Consider the following 22387-nt stretch of genomic DNA (forward strand, 5'->3'; position numbering starts at 1 on the left):
TAGAAGGGAGCAGTGGCTAGAGCTTTGTGTGAAGTCTGAAGGTCTAAATGTATTTCTTGTTTGTGCAGTTCCTAATTTGCAGACAAAGTTCAAAATTCCTGTGGAAACTTACCTTGCTATGGTTTTATTAGTAGCTGAGATTACTAAGTTAGTAAGTACGTAATTAAATAAATGAAGCTTTTCCTTGCAAGTGTGTAAGGAATGAGAGAGAAAATAATACAATTCTTTTCTATTTTTGTAGGCATTGAAAGGCAAGTATTAATCAATTAAGGTGCTAGTTTCCCAAAAAGATGATTAAGAACTCTACAAGTCTGTGATTCTTAAACTGTTGTGTACATAAAAATAACCCAAGAATGCATGTTAAAAATGCATATTTGCAGAATTGGCTCCTAGTTCTTTTGATTGTAGAGATCTGGGAACATATGATGACTCCTTTTTTTAACACTTTCCATTGGTTCAATGTAATGGCTATACTTTAGAAATATCTTCCCACCAGATCTGTCACGTTCCAAGTTCCAAAAGCTTCACTTTCTGCGTCAGGTTAAAATATAATTCCAAATTCAGTGTTTCCCAAACTTTTGCACACCCCAACATTGCACATACATACATCTCCTGAGCCTTGCTCTGGGTCCCCATTTTGTATGTCTGTTGCAGGGCTCAGAAATATTTATTATATTTTAATGTCCCAAATGATTCTGGTGCAGAGCTAGGGACTTGGGACAGATGGCCCTTGCTCAGCATTGCTCAGGCTTAACTGATCAAAACATTACCTGGAGCTCTGGCCAGTGTGGCTCAGTTGGTTGAGAAGTCATCAGTTAGATTCCAGGGGTTGCAGGCTTGAGCCTCAGTAGGGGGCATGCAAAAGGCAGTCAATCCATTTTTCTCTCTTTCCATCTCCCTTCCTCTATCTCCAAACAAACGAACACCCCCCCCCAAAAAAAAAAACAAAAACAAAATAAAACAACTACAATAAAAAAGAGTCACCTGGAGTGCTTGTATAATTGGATTCCTAGAACTAGTGGCATCCTGTAAATGGTTAACAACCAGCATTTTTTAAAATGCGCATATATATATATATATATATATATATATATATATAGTCCCCCCCCCCAAAAAAAAAATGATGTATACACACACTTTGAATAATTATAAAGGCAGTATTTATTAAAATAAATTTCTGTTTCAAAATTGAGTTGTCAGCTGTTAAAATGTGTATACATTTTGAAGGGACACTCTGAATACACATATATATGCATATTATAAATTTTACTCACATACAGGATATGTAGCTCATAATTTGCAAATAGTAAGAAAATGTTTAATACTCATTATTGCAAATATCCTATAGCCAATTGATTCTTATGGATACTTTTGTATACCTAGCAAACCTGTGGGTGTAATTCAGCCATGACTTGACAAATGAAGTTGCATCGTAGTCTGCTCACTATTTTTTCTAATCAATTTATTATTATTAAATCTGATGTGTGATTCACTGTTAAACTATGAAGCATTTCTACCACAGAGATACAATTGGTGTAAATGACCCCAAGAATTTAAAAATAAAATGAAGTAAAACAGGTGAAGTTATTATAAATATAATTTATTTAATTGTAATAAATGACAATCTCTGGACATTGACTTCTATCTACATCCCTTGTCCCAGGTTACCACAAACCAAAATTAAGCTTCACCAAATTCAACTTTGCCAGACTGTTCTCAAGGCAAACACAGCTTCAGTACCCCACTTCTCATGGGTCCTACTTTCTCTTAGATTTTGGCTTAGCTATTTCTTGGACTATGGTTTAGTCATTCTATCTATTTTTGAGACTTTTAAGGAGAAATATATATATATATATATATATATATATATATATATATATATATAGAGAGAGAGAGAGAGAGAGAGAGAGAGAGAGAGAATATTCTTTTTTTTTAGCAATGTTGCTCTTGAATAACCTAACCTGTCATTTCCCCAGAAATAAAAGTTCTTGAACATTTAAAAAAATATATTAATGCTATCAGACTATTATCATACAGTTTTTTCATTCGTGTTTGTGAGATTCATACATAATAAATTTAGCTAATACATTTATTTTTACTTCAGTATAACATGCTATTGTTTGAATATACCACATTTTATGTCCCATTATCCAGGTGATAAATATTTCAATTTCCTTTTTTTTTTCTATTTCAAAATGCTTCTGTGAGAATCCTTACCTACATCTTCTTCTGAATACTTGTGATTTTTTTTTCTAGGAAATAGACTAATGAGCAGAAGCACTGGGTTGTAAAATATGGACATTTTCAATTTTATTAAATATTGCAAAATTGTTCTTCAATATGATTGTAAGAATTCACATTTGTACCATCAGTATGTAAGAATTTTACATTGCTGCACATTTTAACCAAAATTTTGCTATTTAAAATATTAATTTGAAAATCTGATGGGTGGGAATGGTTTCTTTTCATTTTAAAACTTAGTTACTGATTATGAATGATGTAGATATATAGGCAGATATTTCTGTTCTCTGGGAGAGAAGACTTGACCAAACTTCTAAGGCTATGTAACCTTGATGCACAAACCAGACGAGAATAATTAAAGAAAGAGAAATTACAGGCTGTTGTCTTGACATCACAGACACAAAAATCTAAAGTAGAACAATGTATTAAAAATTCATATTGTGACAAAGATTAATTTATGCCAAGAAGCAAGATAGTTTAATACTAGAAGTCCATTAACATTTCTGCCAAGTATACCACAAAAACAGATGTCGAAGAAAACCATATGACCATTCCAATATATGCTGAAAATGATTTTATGCAACTGAATTGCTATATCAGACATCTAATGGTAAAACTTCAAATCTGAAAAAAGCAAGAGCGGTAATTGTAATATCATTATTTTATACTTAGTTGGGATTCTAGCCAGTCTATAACTTCAAGAAAATAAATTAATGATTGGAACTAGGAAGAATGAAATAAAAATATTTTATTATTCAGAGTTGATAGTATTATCTTTAGAAATAACCGAGAGATAAACAAATAAATTAGTAAAATTTCAGCAAGGATGCTGGACATAAAAAGCAATATGTAAAAAATCAATTGAAGTTCTGTATGCTAATAAAAGACTTCAAGAATATAATAGGTTAAAAGATGTTCTTTAAATAGCAAAAAAAAAAATAAATATATAGGTGTGTGAGCTCTCTTATAAAATGTTTTAAAAGACATTTTAGAAAATGTAAATAATAAGTACAGTGTCCATGGGTGGAAAAAGTTAGTATCAAAGATTATAAATTCCCCCAAATTAATTTATAAGTTCAAAGTAATTTTAATCAAAACCCTAAAAGAAGTTTTTGTGAAATGTGACCATTTGGTTCTAATATTTATATAAGGAAAAAAGGATAATAACTAAGACAATTTTAAAAAGAGCAACCAAGGTGGGGAGATGCCCTATAAGATGTAAAGAATCTTTATAAAGCTGTGTTAAATAAGACAGCTTAGTAATACTGCTGAAAGAAGTAATGGAAGGAAATTGAGTCTATATGCAAACTCTTTTCTGTATATTTTCATGTGTATATATGAATTCATATGTGTGTATGTATGTGCATGCATGTGAACTAAGAAAATTGGAGGACTATATGGTAAAAATAGAAGTAAAACATAGTCCCATTCATTTAAAAAAAAATAATTCCAGTGGGAAGACTTTTTGTATAAAAACACATTCTGAATAAATATTTTAATAAGAGGCATTTATTTATTCTCTACCCTGAATAATATTGGGATTGTGCATGAACTTGTTAGCTTGTTACAAGATGTTGTTTTGATTCCTTATGGGAATTGCTGCTGATGTGGCTTGACATTTATAGCTGAAAGTCAAAGAAAATTGAAAATGCAAGACTGAGTTTGGCAAATCTTAATAGTTCCTTATGAGAAAGTGTTCCTCTGCTGCTCATTGCAGTTAGGATTTCATGATGGGATAAAGCTGGGAGAGTAACATCAGTATTGTACAAGGGCTATTGGTTGCTCTTTGTTTTTGATTTATAGGTGAAATCGGTGTACAGCATTATAATTCAACATCTGTATACACTATAAAGTGATCACTATCAAAAGTCTAGTTATAGGCCTGGCCTGTGTGGTTCAGTTGGTTGGAGCATCATCCTGTGCACCAAAAGGTCTCCGGTTGGATTCAGGTCAGGGTACATATACCTAAGTTGCGGATTCAAACCCTGGTTGGGGCATGGATGGAAGGCAGTCAGATCAATATCTCTCTCTCTCTTCCTCTCTTTCTTTCTCCCCCCCCCCTCTTTTGTTCTCTCTCTAACAAAGAAATCAATAAAAACACATCCTCAGGTAAGGATTTTTTTTAAAAAGGGTCTAGTTAGCCCTAGCTGGTTTGGCTCAGTGAATAGAGCATACGCTTGCAGACTGAGGGGTCCCAGGTTCAATTCTGGTCAAGAGCATATGCTTGGGTTGTGGCTCCATCCCTAGTAAGGGGTGTGCAGGAGGCAGCCAATCAATGATTCTCATCATTTATGTTTTTATCTCTCTCTCCCTCTCTGAAATCAATAAAAATATATTTTAAAAAATGGTCTAGTTATACATCACCATACCCATTTTGCCTTCACCCATTTTGCCTTCACCCAACCCACCAATCTATTCTCTGTATCTACTACTATGAGTTTGTTTTTGTTTGATTGTTTTGGTTTGTTTAGTATTCCACATATGAGTACAATCATATGATATTTATCTTTCTCTTTTGGACTTATTTCACTTAGCATAATATCCTTAAGATCCATCCATGTGGTATCAAATGGCAAGATTTCCTTCTTTTTTTAAAAAAGTAAAATTTTATTTGGGTGACATTTACTTCTTTTTTATGGCTGAGTAGTACTTTATTGTGTGTATATACCACATCTTTACCCATTCATCTGTCAGTGGGCACTTAGAGTGCTTCCATATCTTGGCTATTGAAATAATCCTGCAATGAACGTAGGGATGCATATATGTTTTCAAATTGGTGTTTTGAAATTATTCTGATAAATACCCAGAAGTGGAATTGCTTGTTCATCAGGTAGTTCTCTTTTTAATTTTTGTGAGAACTCTTCATAGTGTTTTTCCATAGTGGCTGCACCAATTTACAATCTCACCAACAGGGCACAAGGGTTCCTTTTCCCACATCTTCACCAATACTTCTTGATTGTTGATTTGTTGATAATAGCCATTTTGACAGGTGGGGCACTTCTTAGATGACTAGGGATGCTAAGCATTGTTTCCTATGTCTATTAGCCATCTGTATGTCCTCTTTGGAGAAATATATATTCAGGTATTCTGCCCATTTTTTTAAATCAGATCGTTGTTGTTTTATGTTGAATTGTTTGAGTTCTTTATTTATTTTGGATATTAATCCCTTACCAGATAACTGATTTGCAAATTCTTCTACCATTCAGTAAGTTGTCTTTTTGCTTTGTTGATGGTTTCCTTTGGGGTGCAAAAGCTTTGATGTAGTCCTATTTGTTTAGTTTTGTTTTTGTTGTCTTTACCTTAGGAGTCATAACCAAAAAAAAAAAAAATTGCTAAGATAATATTAAACAGTTTATTGCTTACATTTCTTTCCAGGAGCTTTATGGTTTCAGTTCATATATTTAAGTCTTTAACCCATTTTGAGATTATTTTTGTATATGGTATAAGAAAGTGGTGTAATTTCGTTTCTTTTTGCATGGATCTGTTCAGCTTCCCCAGAACTATTTATTGAAGAGACTGTTTTTACCACTTTGCATATTCTTACCTTCTTTGTCATAGATTAATTGGCACATAAACATGGGTTTATTTCTGGGCTCCCTGTTTCGTTGATCTATGTGTCTGTTAATATGCTAGCACCATACTGTTTTGATTACTATAATATTGTAGTATAGTTTGGTGTCAGGTAGTGTGATAGTTCAAACTTTCATCTTTTTTATCAAGATTGCTGTGGCTATTTGGGCTCTTTTTGTTGGATTCATTTTATATGAGCTCATAATGCATTATTTTCTAAAATCGTTATTGTTGAAAGTATTACATGTGTCCTCCTTTTTTCCCCCCATTGGACCCTTCTAGTCCACCCTCACCTCCCACCCCAGGCCTTCACCACCCTATTGTCTGTGTCCATGGGTTATGCATATATGCATACAAAATCTTTGGTTTATTTCATGTAGGACACCCGGTTTTAAGTATTTTCTACATTGCTGTAGTGACATTCTTCACTAGCCCTATACAGTATTTCAATTTTAGTATGATACATATATCAATTCTTGGAATCTTGCCTGGAATTAAACATCAACTAAGTTCAAAAGTAATTATTTTTTTATTTCAACTCTATAAAGTATACAACAGGCACTCGGCAATTACAGCTGCAGGAAAAATACAGAGCAAATCAAAGCAGGTTAAGTTTATGAAAAAGTTTTAATCTACATCAAAAGAGTGCAAGTGGTCAATGACCATTTGATGACAGTTGTTGCATTCTGACTAACAAAGAACTCTTTCATGTAGAACAAATTGTAAGAGGGCAATCAAGTAACCATAGCTGTAAGAGTACAAAAGAACTGACCAGTTGTAAAAACATCATACATTGAAATAAATTTGATAGATGAAGCTCAAAGAAATGTCCCTCTACTGGAAAAGCCCAAACCTCTGAGTCATTGCTAAGGTCCCAGAGCTCTCTGTTGACGCAGGGGCCGATAGAGCGGAGGGCTAACAACACACTGCCAATGTTCAGCTTTCTAGGACTGTTGAAAACTTGCCTCATAAATGATTTGCATATACAAGAACTCAGAGAAAGCATCCTGTTTTGTTGAGTGGTGCACCAAGGTACTTTTTCATCATTGGTTTCATAACGAGGTTTGGTGAGCAGTCATTTTCGAATTTTTCTTTTGAGTTGGACCTTTGTTAATGGAGTCTATAAAATATACTAGAACTTGGTAGTACTAATCTTCTAAACTGAATCTGCACAGCTTAGCAAAACAGGAATACCTGTGTACAGACTGATAGTATGTCATATATTAATTTGACCTGCACATACATTTATACATTTCACAGAAATGACGCTGTATCTCATTAACAGATACACAGCTCTGGTACATTTAACAGAAATAAGAGAACAACTTCATCATTTCTGTAATTCATCAATATTATATAATAAAGGCTTATAAATTGTTAGCAGAAAGAACTGTAAAACGCAGCAAGCTAAGAAAGGACAACATTTTGAGGTGTGTTTGTCTTTGTCATGCAGCATAACACCAAATTTGTTCTTTTTAAAATAGGATGCCATGAATTTAAGGCACTTGCAACAATGCCAGATAGCCAGGTTGTGTTCTAAACTATGGGACAGATGAGTAACAGTACAGTTGACATAATTTTCAATAATACTGACAATTATGACATTAATTCAAGTCTACTTAGACCTAAAAACATTATTCAATACAAACAAAATGAAATAATAATGCTGTGAAACACTAAAAAAAAAGTTATATGTACCACAAAATATCACACAAAAATACCTATTTACATAAATATTTGTCTGTGGTCCTATTGTGAAAGAAAACATTGTTAAGGATAATGCACAGATCACCTCTATTGCATGAAATCAGTTCCAATAGCCTTAATTTCAATATGGTAGATGACTTCCTTCAATTTAAGTTTATCATCAGTGTGGTCATTTAGAAATGAAACAAGGAAAAATTCAATAGTTAAATTTATATATTATACATGTGTAGTTCACACGCATATCCCATAATTTTAAATTAAAATTAGGACTTGTAAAGAATATAATAAACATAAATGTTTTAAATGCCACATGAATCTGATTCATATATTAATAACAAAGAAGGTACAAATGTAAAAAATCATTCCTAGCAATTTTCCAGATATCATTTTTATAATGTTACTTAATCTATCTGATATACACAATTATGTCGTTCCTTTCCTTGGCAGTTTTCAGTTTTCCTGTAAGTCAAGATACACAGAAAGCCCTTATTTCCCATACTTGAAGTATTAACAAGAAAGTCAGTTAACAAATCAAACAGGTTGTCACTATTCTAGCTTACCCAGATGTTCTTTAGTGTGGGAAAACAGAGAGGGCCTGAAAAAATGAGAAGTAAAGCGAGACACACTCTATGAAGCTGACCATGAATTTTAGCCCTAGTGTCTTCATTGAGACAAGATTTAAATCCTTAAAATTCAATGTTGAAAATTAAATGAATGTTCTCTGTTAGTAATTCTCGGATGATGTAGTTCACTTTAACTTCTGGGTGATTGCTTTAGGCATCTTAATGCAATTCCATCGATGAAATGAACAAAGATGCAGAAACAGGTGGGATAAATGACCTACAGGTACATTATGCTGAATACTACTGTTTCCTTCTATAGAACTTGCACATATTGGTTGTCTTAGACTTGAACCACAGTTCCAAAATCCATAGTAAATGCTAACCTCTGGGGCGACTGAGATATTTGAAAAGTGGCAGGAGCAGATTATTTTACTTAAAGACTAGGTAAAGTTAATAATCTAGCATGCCTAGCCCACTCTATCTTTTAACAAAAATCACTGAACATTAACCATAATGCCAAAATTGTATATTTTAAAAGTAATATAAAACTTCTAAATTAGCATATGTAGCTGGACTTTAGATGGGTGTGTTTAATTTTATATTCTAAAATCTGTAGAAGGAAGTGGATATTTTGGGGACTAGATCAATTTTGAGAAATTGTAAGGGAGAGAAAAATTCAGTAACATAAAAATAACATCTTAGAATAAAAGTTTTAATTTTATCCTAATTATAATAATATGCCTCTAATATTTTTATTCTCCAAATGTTTCTTAGATTATTATGTTTTGATAAGATATACTCTAAAGTAGTCTTAGTATGGACAATTCAAACCAAAATAATAACATATGCCTTCTTGGATACAGTGTAATGATCTAGGTCAGTGGTCGGCAAACTCATTAGTCAACAGAGCCAAAAATCAACAGTATAACAATTGAAATTTCTTTTGAGAGCCAAATTTTTTAAACTTAAACTATATAGGTAGGTACATTGTTATTAACTTAATTAGGGTACTCCTAAGGCTTAGGAAGAGCCACACTCAAGGGGCCAAAGAGTCGCATGTGGCTCGCGAGCCACAGTTTACTGACCACAGAGATTCTAGGTGGACATATATTTTTTCCAGAAATGTCTACACTTGTTTGACTTTTTTTTTTTAAAAAAAAAAACTCTCTACTAGAAAAATGCAAACCCCTATGTAATATACCAAATTCACACGCAGTTCCAAATCAGGATGACAACTTGTAAGCCATGCACTTGTCTGAGTAGATACAATACTAGATACAATGCTATTGGTCTAGCTAAAGCTTCCCAGTGGTTCTGTTGCTTGTGACTATTAATAGTCAACTGGCCTGCCAACAAAGGACTCAGCTTAAACTGTTGATCCTTTTCCCCATGTGAAAACAGCAAAATCAGTGTGATATTTTCAAATCCAACCCTTTCTAGGGAGTATGATATTTCAGGGTTGTAATATTTTTGTTCTATTTAGCTCACTTTATTGTTCCCCTCTCTACTTCCTTCCTACTTTCACACGGACTCATCTCAGCTAATTCATGAAAAGGTTATCAATATATGGCCAAGTTCTTGTCTTGTTTCCCGACCTCACATAAGGAAGGTTTCTCATCTGGCGAGTAGACAAATCTCAATGATTTTTGCTTTCTTCCTTTTTTTTTTTTTTTTTTTTTTAGAGGGGGGAGAAGGGGTTCAGGCCTAAGACAAGAAGCTAGTTCAAACAGTTTTTAATCACCTTCCTCCCTCAACCCAGTCTATGTTGTATAAGTAAAATCTGACAGGAGTTTGGTTTGATAAATGTGGTGGAAATGCTTGAGTCTCTGGCTACACATGTAATGATTAGAATTTGTGTTGTCTGTTCAGACACTGACATTTACAGATGAAAGATATACATAGCACCTATATAGTTTTTTATTTTTATTTTTTTTGGATGAATCTTGATCCCTCTCCATCCCGCCCCACCCTGACCCCTAGGGTTTATTTTTATAAAAGGGAATATTTTAAGCCTCAGTTTGAGGGTGTGTTAGGTAATAAATAAAAACCAATTGGCTGCTAGTCACTTATTTCCAGGACCATCTTTAAACACAATATTTTCAAAAAATATGAAATGGTTGTGAATTGCTTTTTTCCCCACTCTGTCATGCCAGTTTATCAAAAACAAACGAATTCATGCATGCTTTTTTATTTCAATTCCTCTGTGAAAAACGCATATATACCTGCTATGAGAGTTCTCAGCAGAATCCATAGCAGTTGTGCTTTTAACATGTCAATTTTTTGAAATCTGTCAGAAAGGAAAGGTAACATTCAGTCTTGTCATCAGCACTGCTGGGAAATGAAATCATGAACTTCTAGCACTGGTTTGACATGAACTCTGTGACCAACAGATGCGTGGTCCTCGTTTGTACGGTATATACACCGGCCTGCGGTAACAGATCCTACAACCCTCACTTGAAGAAAGGAAAGAGCCCAGTTTTTGTACCATAGAAATCTATCGTACCCTATATATTATTATTTTTTTAATCTTCTTGATAATTCTAGCAAGGTACAGACTCTCTGACTAGATTGAAGTGTTTCTTACTGTCTTTCAAATTAGAATCAGAGCGAAGCGAGATCATTGCAACAACAGAAAACATCCTTTTACTGGTGAGAGGCTTTTGCTTCAGGACCACCATGTCAACTGCTATTTTTAGGTTCAAACAGAAAACATATAAAGAGCACTACTGTTGTCTAAGCAATAAGTCCTAATGCCACTGTAGTTACTGGAGCAGCATCGATCAAAGGCATCATGGTGACCCCGAGCATGAATCTTCTCTCTTTCCCTCAGGTTTGCTGGCAGCTGTGTCTCAGAAAAAGCTGTCTTCAGCAAGGCAGAAGCAGGTAAGAGAAATGACATTAGAAGTCTATGTCCCAGCCTGAGTTGTCATCGGGTGGTGGTTCGTCATTGTCCTCAGGGAAACTGTCAAAATTGCTTGTGTCTGTGGGTGATGCAACCTAGAAATGAGAGAATGAACAGTAACAGGGTGTCTGAACTTTTAGCAAATCCCATGATCGATGTTAAAATAGCATTTTTTATTCATTCCCTAATCAAATGGCTGTGTTGTTGTTGTTTTTGTTTGTTTTGTTAGGTTTTTTTTGAGTGTCTACTGGATAGCAGGTTTTGTGCTTGGTGTAATGGGAGTCACAGTGGTGAGTACAAATAAATATGGTTCTTGCCCTCATGGAGTTTTTACTCTAGTAAGAAATATACTGCTATTGTGTGATGGATTATCTATAGATTTTTGTGATTATTTGTTGTACATTTTGGTCAGTGCTATGAAAGAGAAAAGGTGCCATGAGAGTGTAAGTGTCGTCATGGAAAGCCTCTTTGAAAAAGTATTCTTTTAAACCGACAAATCAATGAGCTTGATAAAGAGGGAATAGCACATGCAAAGGTCCTGAGGTGAGAGAGTGCTCCATGCTGAAGTAACCAAGAGCGGCCAACTTGGCTGCTAAGAGAGAAGGGGAATGGGGTGAGAAATAGGTAAATGGGGAGGAGTCAGGTTATATAGAGCCTTGAAGGCCATCTTAAGGATTTTGTATATTTATTCCATGTAGAATAATGAGCCATTTCTAAACTCAAGCAAGACTCTTGCAAATTTACTGGGCACAGTTCAATCTGTAGAGCATTGGTAAAAGTAGTGAAGAAGCACACTTGTTTTCCCTCATATTCTAATATTTAAAACCATTACGGATACAAATGTACCCATTTAATATTACCACTACATAACTGGAGACCCCTGATAAATTTAGTTTGGGATAGTGTAGGCTTAATATTTATTCCTTCAAGTTTCTCATTCTACTCTTGTTCTAAAAACAAAACTTCATGAATGCAATTAGCATTTGTAATGTGAGACATGGTAATGCCATTTTCCCTTTGTTTGTAAATAAACATAAACATGAACATAGAAATAAATCTTTAGAAGTAGGGTTATGTTTCTGTCTAAAGAGCAGTCTTGAGTAAGTCCAAAACGAAGGACATATATATGAAGGGCTCAGGACCACAAAGCAGCCCTCTCCCCTTAGTTAAGATGCAGCATTGAATGAAAAATATAATGTGATCAATTAAAACCTATTTCAACTTAATATAAACCCCTTAGTCTCCTTAGTGGACTGGCTATTTAACAAAAGAGAGTTTAAGAAGAGAATTCTTTTTTCTCCCCTACAGTTTGATAAAAGAAAAAAAGAACACAGTTGTGTCTGATAGTGCCTCAAAGTAATATGGGGGCAGAGTTTCATCTTTTTATGGCTGGGTACTATTCCATTGTATATATGTAAGCATCTTTATCCAATCATCCATTGGAGGACACATAGATTGCTTCCTTTTGTGACTATTGTGAATAATGCTGCAATAAATATAGGAGTACAAATACCTTTATGAATTAAGTGTTTTCAAAATTTGGGGGGAGGTAGATATCCAGAACGGGGATTGCTAGGTATTATAATTGGTCTATTCGTAATTTTTTTAGGAACATCTATACTGTTTTCCATAGAGGCTGCACCAATCTACATTCCCACCAGCAATGCACCAGGGTTCTCTTTTCTCCACATCCTCTCCAACACTTGTTTTTTCTTGTCTTGTTGATAACAACCATTCAAACAGGTGTGAGGTGGTATCTCATTGTGGTCTTGATTTGATTTCCCTCATAGCTAGTGAAGTTGAGCATCTCTTGCCATCTGGATGTCTTCCTGGGAAAGTGTCTGTTCACGTCCTTTGCCTATTTTTTAATTGGTTAGGGTTGTTGTTGTTGTTGAGTTGAATGAGTTCTTTGTTTTTGGATATAAGAACCTTATCAAAGGTAACATTTGCAAATGTTACCATTTAATTGGTTGCTTTTTTTGTTGATGGTTCCTTTTGCTGTGCAGAAATTTTTAATTTGATGTAGTCCCATCCATTTATTTTCACATTTACTTCCCTTGATTTTGGGGTCAAGTTCACAAAAACCCCTTTGAAACCCAGATCCATAGTTTAGAATCAACATTTTCTTCTATGTATTTTATTGTTTTAGGTCTTATACTCTAATCGTTAACCCATTTTGAATGATGACCTTTTGTATGTGGTGTCAGATAGCAGTCTAGTTTCAGTCTTCTGCATGTGGCTTTCCAATTTTCCAAACAGCATTTATTGAAGAGGCTTTCTTTTTTGTGTTTTGGACACTTTATGAGAAATTAGCCGCCCATATATGTGTGACTTTATTTCTGGGCTCTCAATTCTCTTTCATTTTTGTGTGTCTACTTTTTTGCCAACACCATATTGTTTTGAATATTGTGGCTTTGTAATACAGTTTGAAGACAGGAACAAGGGAGGAGGAACTATGTGGGGGCATAAATGAAACATTTTGGCCAGGAATCCATAGCAGTTGAAAATTGCTGCTGGTCGGCTGACCATACCCTACCAGAAACCAGAGGGTAAAGGAATGCTTTGATGTGGCTCTTATGGGTACCAGTGGTTCTCAACCTGCTGGCCCTTTAAATACAGTTCCCCATGTTGTGACCCAACCATAAAATTATTTTCGTTGCTACTTCATAACTGTAATGTTGCTACTGTTATGAATCGTAATGTAAATATCTGATATGCAGGGTGGTCTCAGGCGACCCCTGTGAAAGGCTCCTTTGACCGCCAAAGGGGTCACGACCCACAGGTTGAGAACCGCTGGTAGACTATTGGAGACAAAGCAAGGTAGAGAGTAAACAGGATTCATAAATAAAAAATAACACACATTATCCTAACTCACCCAAGTATACTCACATAATATACTGTATACTGAACACACGTGAAGAAATTTAAAGTATACATGTTTCTAGTAATAATTCATGAATATGACAAATTCATTAAAGTTGTTGAATAATGTATCCTTATTCTTGGGTAATGATGTATAGAGTTTGTAAAGGAAAAAAAACCACACCTGGTTGCTGGAGATTCAGTATACTCTTCTGTCTATGCCAGTATATATTTAACACTTACCATACTAAAAGTCAGCTTTTATTCACAAATGAAATAAACTTAAATGAGAAAGAATAGTCAAAAAAGGTAATGTTAAAATACATATATAATAACCATCTCCCAGCTTATCTGTTTTTAAGCTTGGGTTTTGGATGTAATTATTTTAATGTGGTACTTCTGTTATCTTCACAGTTTTATCTTATAATCAGATGAAATATAAAATAGATTTTTGATGACGGACAAATGCCTTCATGTGGACAAACACAGACAAACTGGAAGGTCTACTTACACTTGGTATTATAGGAGGTGTCAAGGTGCCTTTTCTTAAGCCTTCCCAATTAAAGCCCTCAAACCATCTAGGAAAGGAAAAAAGTAAGAGTTAAAAGCATTTTACCTCAGTTAAAACCTTCTCAATGCAACATATATGATGTCCATGACTGATGGAAAGTGATTAGGGAAACATCTTCAAGGTGACAACAATGTTTTCCATTTAATTGCAGATTTTAAAAAATTAGAATATTTTGTGAAATGCATCTTTCAAGAAATTGAAATGTCCACTCTTTAAACACCAATTAAAAAGCAACCCCTTTTTATTCTAGTAATTTCAGTCATAATGTCTGCATGACCTTGTTCCTACACTATCATTATAACTTTAAAAATGTCATAACATGTTTGGCCCTGTGTCTTACTGAATATTTTATTTTAAGCAAGCAGAATCAGGCATGAACAGTCAGGACAGAACATTATCTTTACATCTTTGCCACTGATTCATTAGGGAGCCTCAGTTAATTAACCTTTCTCATCTCATTTTCCTCTTTTCTTTTTTAACACAATGAAGATATTTTGTGGACAGCTTTTCTGTGAAAATGTGGACCAAATAACACAAAGGGTTTTTATGTTTGTTAGATTGGTTGTTGTTGTGTGTTTGTTTTTTTGTCTTTTTCAAAGCGTTCTCCATTAGCAAATGCTTACACCAAACTCTTAGCAGACCTTTTAAATATTCACAGATATTTCAGTATATAAGTTACTCTGGTAGGGATGTGAATTTCCTGTAAGTATTACAGGAACAGATGAATAGAGAAAAAAAACAGGTTTGTCTGAGGTTAACTCTAGAACATCCAGCAACATGCATAAGGTCTGATATTTAAGATACTCTACTTTTTTAAAGACTATATTTGGTACTTGTTTTTCTTTGTCTTATGATCGAATTAGGAACTCGTTGGAAAAATATTTTGTTTTTAATCAAGGAAATATGGGCATGATATGGTGGAGGACTTTTTTTATTTAAGTATTTTGGTAGGAAATGGAATCCTTGAACTAAAATATACATTTCCTCTGGCTAACTATATAAGTTATACAACCACTAACTTAAAAACAAAACAAAACAAAAAACAGACTGGGGAAGTACTTGTCAGGTTTTTTAAACTTAAATTACAAGGAGAGAATACTTACTTGTGCTTTTGAATGTCTTTCACTCCATTTTTCAAATTCCCTAATCTTTCTGATGGATTGTCCCTAAAAAAAAAAAAAATAACTGTGGTAAGAAATCTATTTTTTTTTCACATTACCGGCCTTTCAAAAATAATATGGTTGAAATGCTTACCTGCATAGTTTTTTAATTAAATTAGCAGCATTTTTGGCAATCTTCTTTGGAAATTCTATCATGTCAATCCCTCTCAATATGATGTTATAGGTTTTCATAGGATCTGGGCCTGAGAAAGGAGGGCTGCAAGAATGGAAGACATAAAAAGAGATACTTTTATTTTCTAAATAAGAAAACATAAATTGTTATAACTTCATAAAGGACATCGATTCTTATTTTTATTTTGGGGCTTACATTGGAAAGACAATAGAAACCTTTCTCAGTAAGCCGCTTAGCAAGACCACAAATGTGTCAAGTTTGCCTGTTGTTCCTCTCATTTCTCTGTTACTGGAATAGATGTGAACTAAATCTAAACCTAAAACTGGAGATAAATTAATCTTTCCGGGTCAGACTGTGAATACTTGAACAAAACCAGTAGCTAAGAAAGGAATTGGTGTGTGTAGAAGGGGGCTGTAGTTGTGAGAGGGATAGAGAATGGGTCCTGTTGGGACCTTTCTGATTATTAATGTTAAATGGAGCTAGCTACTCTGAAGAACAGAATAAGCAAGGATAGAAGGAAGGGAGCAAGGGGGGGAAATTTAGCCTATTTTATTAAGATTTGTTGCCTTAGAAAATCTCTCACTGGATCATTTATTTTACTTGTTCTCAATTCTTGGTGTTCAGGAGGTTACATGGCTCATAGAAAGCTCTACCCTGTTCTCTGAAATCCTGTAGTTATTGCCATTCTCCTATTATTTGCTCTGGTACACTTTATTGGCATATCTGTGAGAGATTGCCTGCACCTTAGTTCCTCTACCATTCTGTAGTGGTTAACTGATCTATATATTAACATGCCTTGCTTTTTTAAGATCCATCTATTATTTCCAAATTTTATTCCAACCAGAAGTCATTAGATATGACAGCCAGGACCATATCACTTTGGGGCCATCCTCATAGTCCAAGGTTTGTCAGCATAATACCTAGTAACTATTCACACCCAGATAAATACCCAGAAGTGAAATTGCTGTATCATAGGGTAGTTGTATTTTTTATCTTTACTGTTGAAAGTTATACAAATGTACCCTTTTTTCCCATTGAACCCTTTTAGCCCACCCATACCTTCACCACGCTGTTGTCTGTGTCCATGGGTTATGTATATAACTTATTTGGTTAATTTCTTCCCACCCACCCACCCCCGCCTTCCCTCTGAGATTCATCAGTCTGTTCCATGTTTCTATGTCTCTGAATCTATTTTGTTCATCAGTTTATTTTGTTCTTTAGATTCCACATATAAGTGAGATCATGGGATATTTATCTTTCTTTGACTCACTTATTTCACTTAGCATAATACTCTCTAGGTCCCTCCAGGCAGTCTCAAAGGGTAAGAGATTCTTCTTTTTTACTGCTGCATAATATCCCACAGTATAAATGTACCAGAGTTTTTTTATCCATTCATCTACTGATGGGCACTTGGGCAGCTTCTAGATCTTAACTATTGTAAATTGCACTGCTATGAACATAGGGGTGCATGCATTCTTTCTGATTGATGTTTCAGGTTTTTTAGGATATATTCCTAGAAGTGGGATCACTGGGTCAAATGGAAGTTCCATATTTAGTTTTTTTGAGGAAACTCCATATTGTTTTCCATAATGGCTGCAACAATCTGCATTCTCACCAGCAGTGTACTGGGGTTCCCTTTTCTCCATATCCTCACCAGCACTTGTCATTTGTTGATGGTAGCCATTCTGACAGATGTGAGGTGATTCCTCATTGTCATTTTGATTTGCATCTCTCATATGATTAGTGACTTGGAGCATTTTTTCATATGTCTCTTGGCCTTCTGTATATCCACTTTAAAAAAGTGTCTATTTAGGTTCTTTGGCCATTTTTAAATTGGATTGTTTTTCTTTAGTTAAGTTGTATGAGTTCATTACATATTTTGGATATTAACACCTTATCAGATGTATCATTGCCAAATATGTTCTTCCATACAGTGGGCTCCCTTTTCATTTTGTTGATGGTTTCCTTTTGCTGTGCAGAAGCTTTTGATTTTGATATAGTCCCATTTGTTTATTTTCTCCTTTGTTTCCCTTGCTCTAGGAGATGTATTAGCAACCATATTGCTACAAGAGCTGTCTGGGATTTTGCTGCCTGTTTTCTTCTAAGATTTTTATGGTTTTTTGACTTATATTTAAGTCCTTTAACCATTTTGAGTTTATTTTTGAGTATGGTGTAAGTTGGTGGTCTAGTTTTATTTTTTTGCATGTATCTGTCCAATTTTCCCAGCACCATTTATTAAAGAGACTATCTTGACTCCATTGTATGCTCTTGCCTCCATTGTCAAATATTAATTGAGTGTAATGGTTTGGGTCGATTTCTGGCTTCTCTGCTCCATTCCATTGGTCTATATGCCTGTTCTTGTGCCAGTACCAGGCTTTTTTGCTTATAGTGGCTTTGTAGTATAACTTGGTATCTGGTATTGAGATCCCTCTAACTTTGTTCTTCTGAAGATTTCTGTGGCTTTCTGGGGTCTTTATTTGTTCCATATAAATTTTTGGAGTATTTGTTCTAGATCTCTAAAATATGCTGATGGTATTTTAATAGGGATTGCATTGGGTAGTGTGGACATTTTAATGATGTTGATTTTACCAATCCATGAACATGATATATTCTTCCATTTGTTTATGTCTTCCTCTGTCTCTTTTTTCAACATCCTGTAGTTTTCCAAGTACAGGTGTTTATCACCTTGGTTAAGTTTACTCCTAAGTATCTTAATATTTTTGTTGCAATGATAAATGGGATTTTTTTAGTTTCTTTTTCTGAGAATTCATTACTGGTGTATAAAAATGCCATTGATTTTTGGGTGTTAATTTTGTATCCTGCTACAGTGCTGAATTCATTTATTAAATACAGTAGTTTTTTGGTGGAGTCTTTAGGGTTTTCTATGTACAATATCAAGTCATCTGTGAATAATGAGAGTTTTACTTCCTCCTTTCCAATTTGGATGCCTTTATTTCTTCTTTTCTGATCACTGTGGCCAGGACTTCCAGTACTATGTTGAATAAGAGTGGTGAAAGCAAACATCCCTGTATTGTTCCTGGTATTAGAGGAAATGGTTTTAGGTTTTTCCTATTGAATATGATATTGGCTGTAGGTTTGTCACATATGGCCTTTATTATGTTGAGTATGATCTCTATGCTCCACTTTGCTGAGAGTTTTTATCCAAAATAGGTTTTGAATTTTGTCAAATACTTTTTCTGTGTCTATTGATCTGATCATGTGATTTTTGTCTTTCAATTTATGTGATGTATCATGTTTATTGATTTGTGAATATTATAGCCTTGCACCCCTGGAATAAATCCCACTTGATCATGGTATATGATCATTTTAATATATTGCCAGAACTGATTTGATAATATTTCATTGAGGATTTTATTATCTATGTTCATTAGGGATATTGCCCTGTAATTCTCTTTCTTTTTAGTGTCTTTATATGGTTTTGAAATTAGGATAATGCTAGCCTCATAAATATTTTTTATGATAATGATATAAGTATTTATGGTAATAAATTAATTTCAGCTTTGGCCATACCACACAGATTGCTGTATTTTTTTTGATTGCTGTATTTTTATTATTGTTTTTCTATTCCATAATTCCTATGACCCTGTGGTTATTTAGAAAAGTGCTTTTTAAGTGTGTAGACTTTTTAATTTCACTGTGTGTTAGTTAATAGTTTTCTTCTATTCATGATATAATTGATTTTTATAGCAATTCAAAGAACACCAGAAAGTTTATTTATCCACCTATACACATGTATGTATATTAAGTTCAACCTCTCTATTGTCCAAATCTTATATGTATTTATGCATCTACTTAATTTGTCAAATATTTAAAAGTTTACCTTTCTGTCAATAGCAAAAATTAAATTATCTGTAACCTAACCTAATTTACTTTATTTGAAATCAAGTTAGAAATTTCAAGAGCAATAATTTAAAGTGCCTACAAATAAAATTAAAAGCACAGCATAACTATTCCTGGAAATGATAGGAAGCACTCCATAAATCCTAATGGCTACTATGCTCTAGACCAGTGGTTCTCAACCTTCCTAATGCCGCGACCCTTTAATACAGTTCCTCATGTTGTGGTGATCCCCAATTTCATTGTTACAAATTGAACATAATTAAAGCATAGTGATTAATCACAAAAACAATATGTAATTATATAAGTGTTTTCCGATGGTCTTAGGCGACCCCTGTGAAAGGGTCGTTTGACCTCCAAAGGGGTCGCGACCCACAGGTTGAAAACCGCTGCTCTAGACACTCTTCTAAGGGCTTCATACATTCATTGAATCCTAAGAGCAATGAGTCTAAAGATCTTTAGTCTTCCTCTCATATTTACTGTAGCGATTAAGTTATCTTAACTAATTTTTTTCACATCCTACTTCATGCTCATCCATTTCTTTTCACTGTTCCTATCTTATTCTGGGCTCTCAGCTTCCTAGATCTAAATTATTGAAATGGTCTTCAAACTAGCCTCCCCATCCATCTTCCAATTTGCCCTACACATTTCTGCTAGCTGTTTTTCCTTATATATGACAATGTATACCACTCCTTTGTCAGAAAATACTCAATGATTTTCTCTCTGGATGGAGTTCAAGTATAGCAATTAGGATCGGATCGTTGAAAGGTGACTAATTGATTTCCCGTTATTTTTTTAAAAATAACAGTAGCTGTTTTCTGGTCTATTTCCCCATGTTCCTGAATTTTCTCACTACTGTTTCTCTATTTGTCATGTCTCACTTCCAGGAATGCCCATTTCCATTGCTTGCTCTCTGCATTCTTACTCTAAGGCCCAGCTGCAATCTTTTCTTCTTCGAAACCAGCCTTCTGAACTCTATAGATTATAATGATCCTATTCTAATTTTCCTGAGTGCATGGCTAGGTGACTAATTGATTTCCCGTTATTTTTTTTAAAATAACAGTAGCTGTTTTCTGGTCTATTTCCCCATGTTCCTGAATTTTCTCACTACTGTTTCTCTATTTGTCATGTCTCACTTCCAGGAATGCCCATTTCCATTGCTTGCTCTCTGCATTCTTACTCTAAGGCCCAGCTGCAATCTTTTCTTCTTCGAAACCAGCCTTCTGAACTCTATAGATTATAATGATCCTATTCTAATTTTCCTGAGTGCATGGCTTGGTGGTATTTTTCTTTTCCTCAAGAAGTTTATAGTCTGTTTTATACCTGCTAGTATCCATAGCACCCTTTTTAGTTGTTTACGACTATAGCATTACTACATAAAAAACCTGCAAAGCATTCAAGTTTCATTTAAATATAAAAAACTGCTAACAGATTCTTTTATTTATATAAATAGTTGACCCTGAATAGTTTTTATATAACTATAACTTACCTTGCTGCATTGTTGGCTAAATGACTAGGCTCAAAGATCTTACAGAAAGGTACTAGATCATTCCATATTCACATACATATAAAGAATTAGCAATAATGAGACTCCTCTATGAGCATAACTATTTGAAGTATAGTAAGAAGATATGGTGAAAAGCACTTTAACATGGTCAATGAGAGTGACTAAGGCAGGCATGTGTAGCTGTTTTCTGGTCTATTTTCACCAGAAGTTCTCTATCAATGACCATACCTGCCAGTCAGAAGTTCATACATTAGAATTCCCAGTGACCAGTAGTCGGCTGAAATGTCATGGCCTTTGTTCAGGATGATCTCTGGGGCTACATATTCTGGAGTCCCGCAAAAAGTCCATGTTTTCTTTCCAAATCCTATTTTCTTTGCAAAGCCAAAATCCACCTTACAGAGAGAAAAACAAGGTATCTCAGCCCCTTTTGATTAAGTTTAAAGGCAAGAAATCACTTTAATGAAGGACACTGATGACAATAATAATAATAAATAAAAACAGATATGTTATAGTCCTGTCTTCTAAAAGGAGTCATCTATATTTCAAACAAAGCCTGCCTGATCAAACTTGGTTTCAATGGGGTAAGTTGAAATTTGAGTAGAGGATAAAATTCACATCATTAACAGTAAAGAATTTTTTTTTTTCCTAGAAATACTTTCCATTTTTTTCTTGTCTACGCCAATGGCTGTTGGGTATAAATAAATAATTTCTCATTTACTCAAAATTTTTAAAAACACTAGTTGGACCTACTTGACATATTTTCCAGCATATACATGATTTCTGCTGCATTTAATGAAATTGAGAATTCATTAATATTAATTAAGAAGACACTTTACTGTTGAAGAAGCTAATAAAAATGTTATGAGATCAATGACTGCTCTTGGTAAACACAGATATAAAAATAAAGATGTTTCTTTTATTTTTCTAAAAACCATTTGAAGGAAACTTAGACACAGAAAATATATTTTTTTTCTAAACAATTTGTTTGAGAATACAAGTAATTAATTTCCATTTATTTGATTTCTTTGAAAATCTTATGCTGAATAAAAAGTTTCAAAGTTAAAATATTGAAACTGGTACAGACAAGAATCAAAGCCTTCAAAAGTCATGCATTTAAAAACATATAAATTAATTAGAACTTACCGTCTACACTAGGTCTTTAGAGTTCTTGACTACATTTAAAAATATTTTTATTACTACTGCTATTGTTATTAACATGGTCTGGAAATTTTCTGCAAAGCCCATTTTTTCCATTTGCATTGTTCTCAAATCTAAAATATTAAAATGATTAATAATTTTCCATAATATAAAAC

The 22387-nt window shown here is 34.1% G+C and overlaps 1 protein-coding gene across 2 annotated transcripts in view; it reads right to left on the reverse strand.

Annotated features, from left to right (window-relative positions):
- Positions 1 to 9761: 9761 nt before the first annotated feature.
- The window catches only part of PRKG1 (protein kinase cGMP-dependent 1), a 1074350-nt gene continuing 1061724 nt past the window's right edge, over positions 9762 to 22387 (reverse strand). For both annotated transcript variants that reach the window (XM_081104810.1, XM_081104809.1), the window contains exons 14-18: positions 21303 to 21466; positions 15671 to 15793; positions 15520 to 15582; positions 14357 to 14423; positions 9762 to 11078 (exon numbers count right to left, since the gene is read on the reverse strand). In XM_081104810.1, the coding sequence (XP_080960936.1) occupies positions 10980 to 11078; positions 14357 to 14423; positions 15520 to 15582; positions 15671 to 15793; positions 21303 to 21466 (516 nt within the window). In that variant the 3' untranslated portion in view covers positions 9762 to 10979. The remainder of the gene's footprint in view (positions 11079 to 14356; positions 14424 to 15519; positions 15583 to 15670; positions 15794 to 21302; positions 21467 to 22387) is intronic.

The sequence above is a fragment of the Myotis nattereri genome (assembly GCF_964212035.1).
Source record: "Myotis nattereri genome assembly, chromosome: 13".
Taxonomy (NCBI): domain Eukaryota; kingdom Metazoa; phylum Chordata; class Mammalia; order Chiroptera; family Vespertilionidae; genus Myotis; species Myotis nattereri.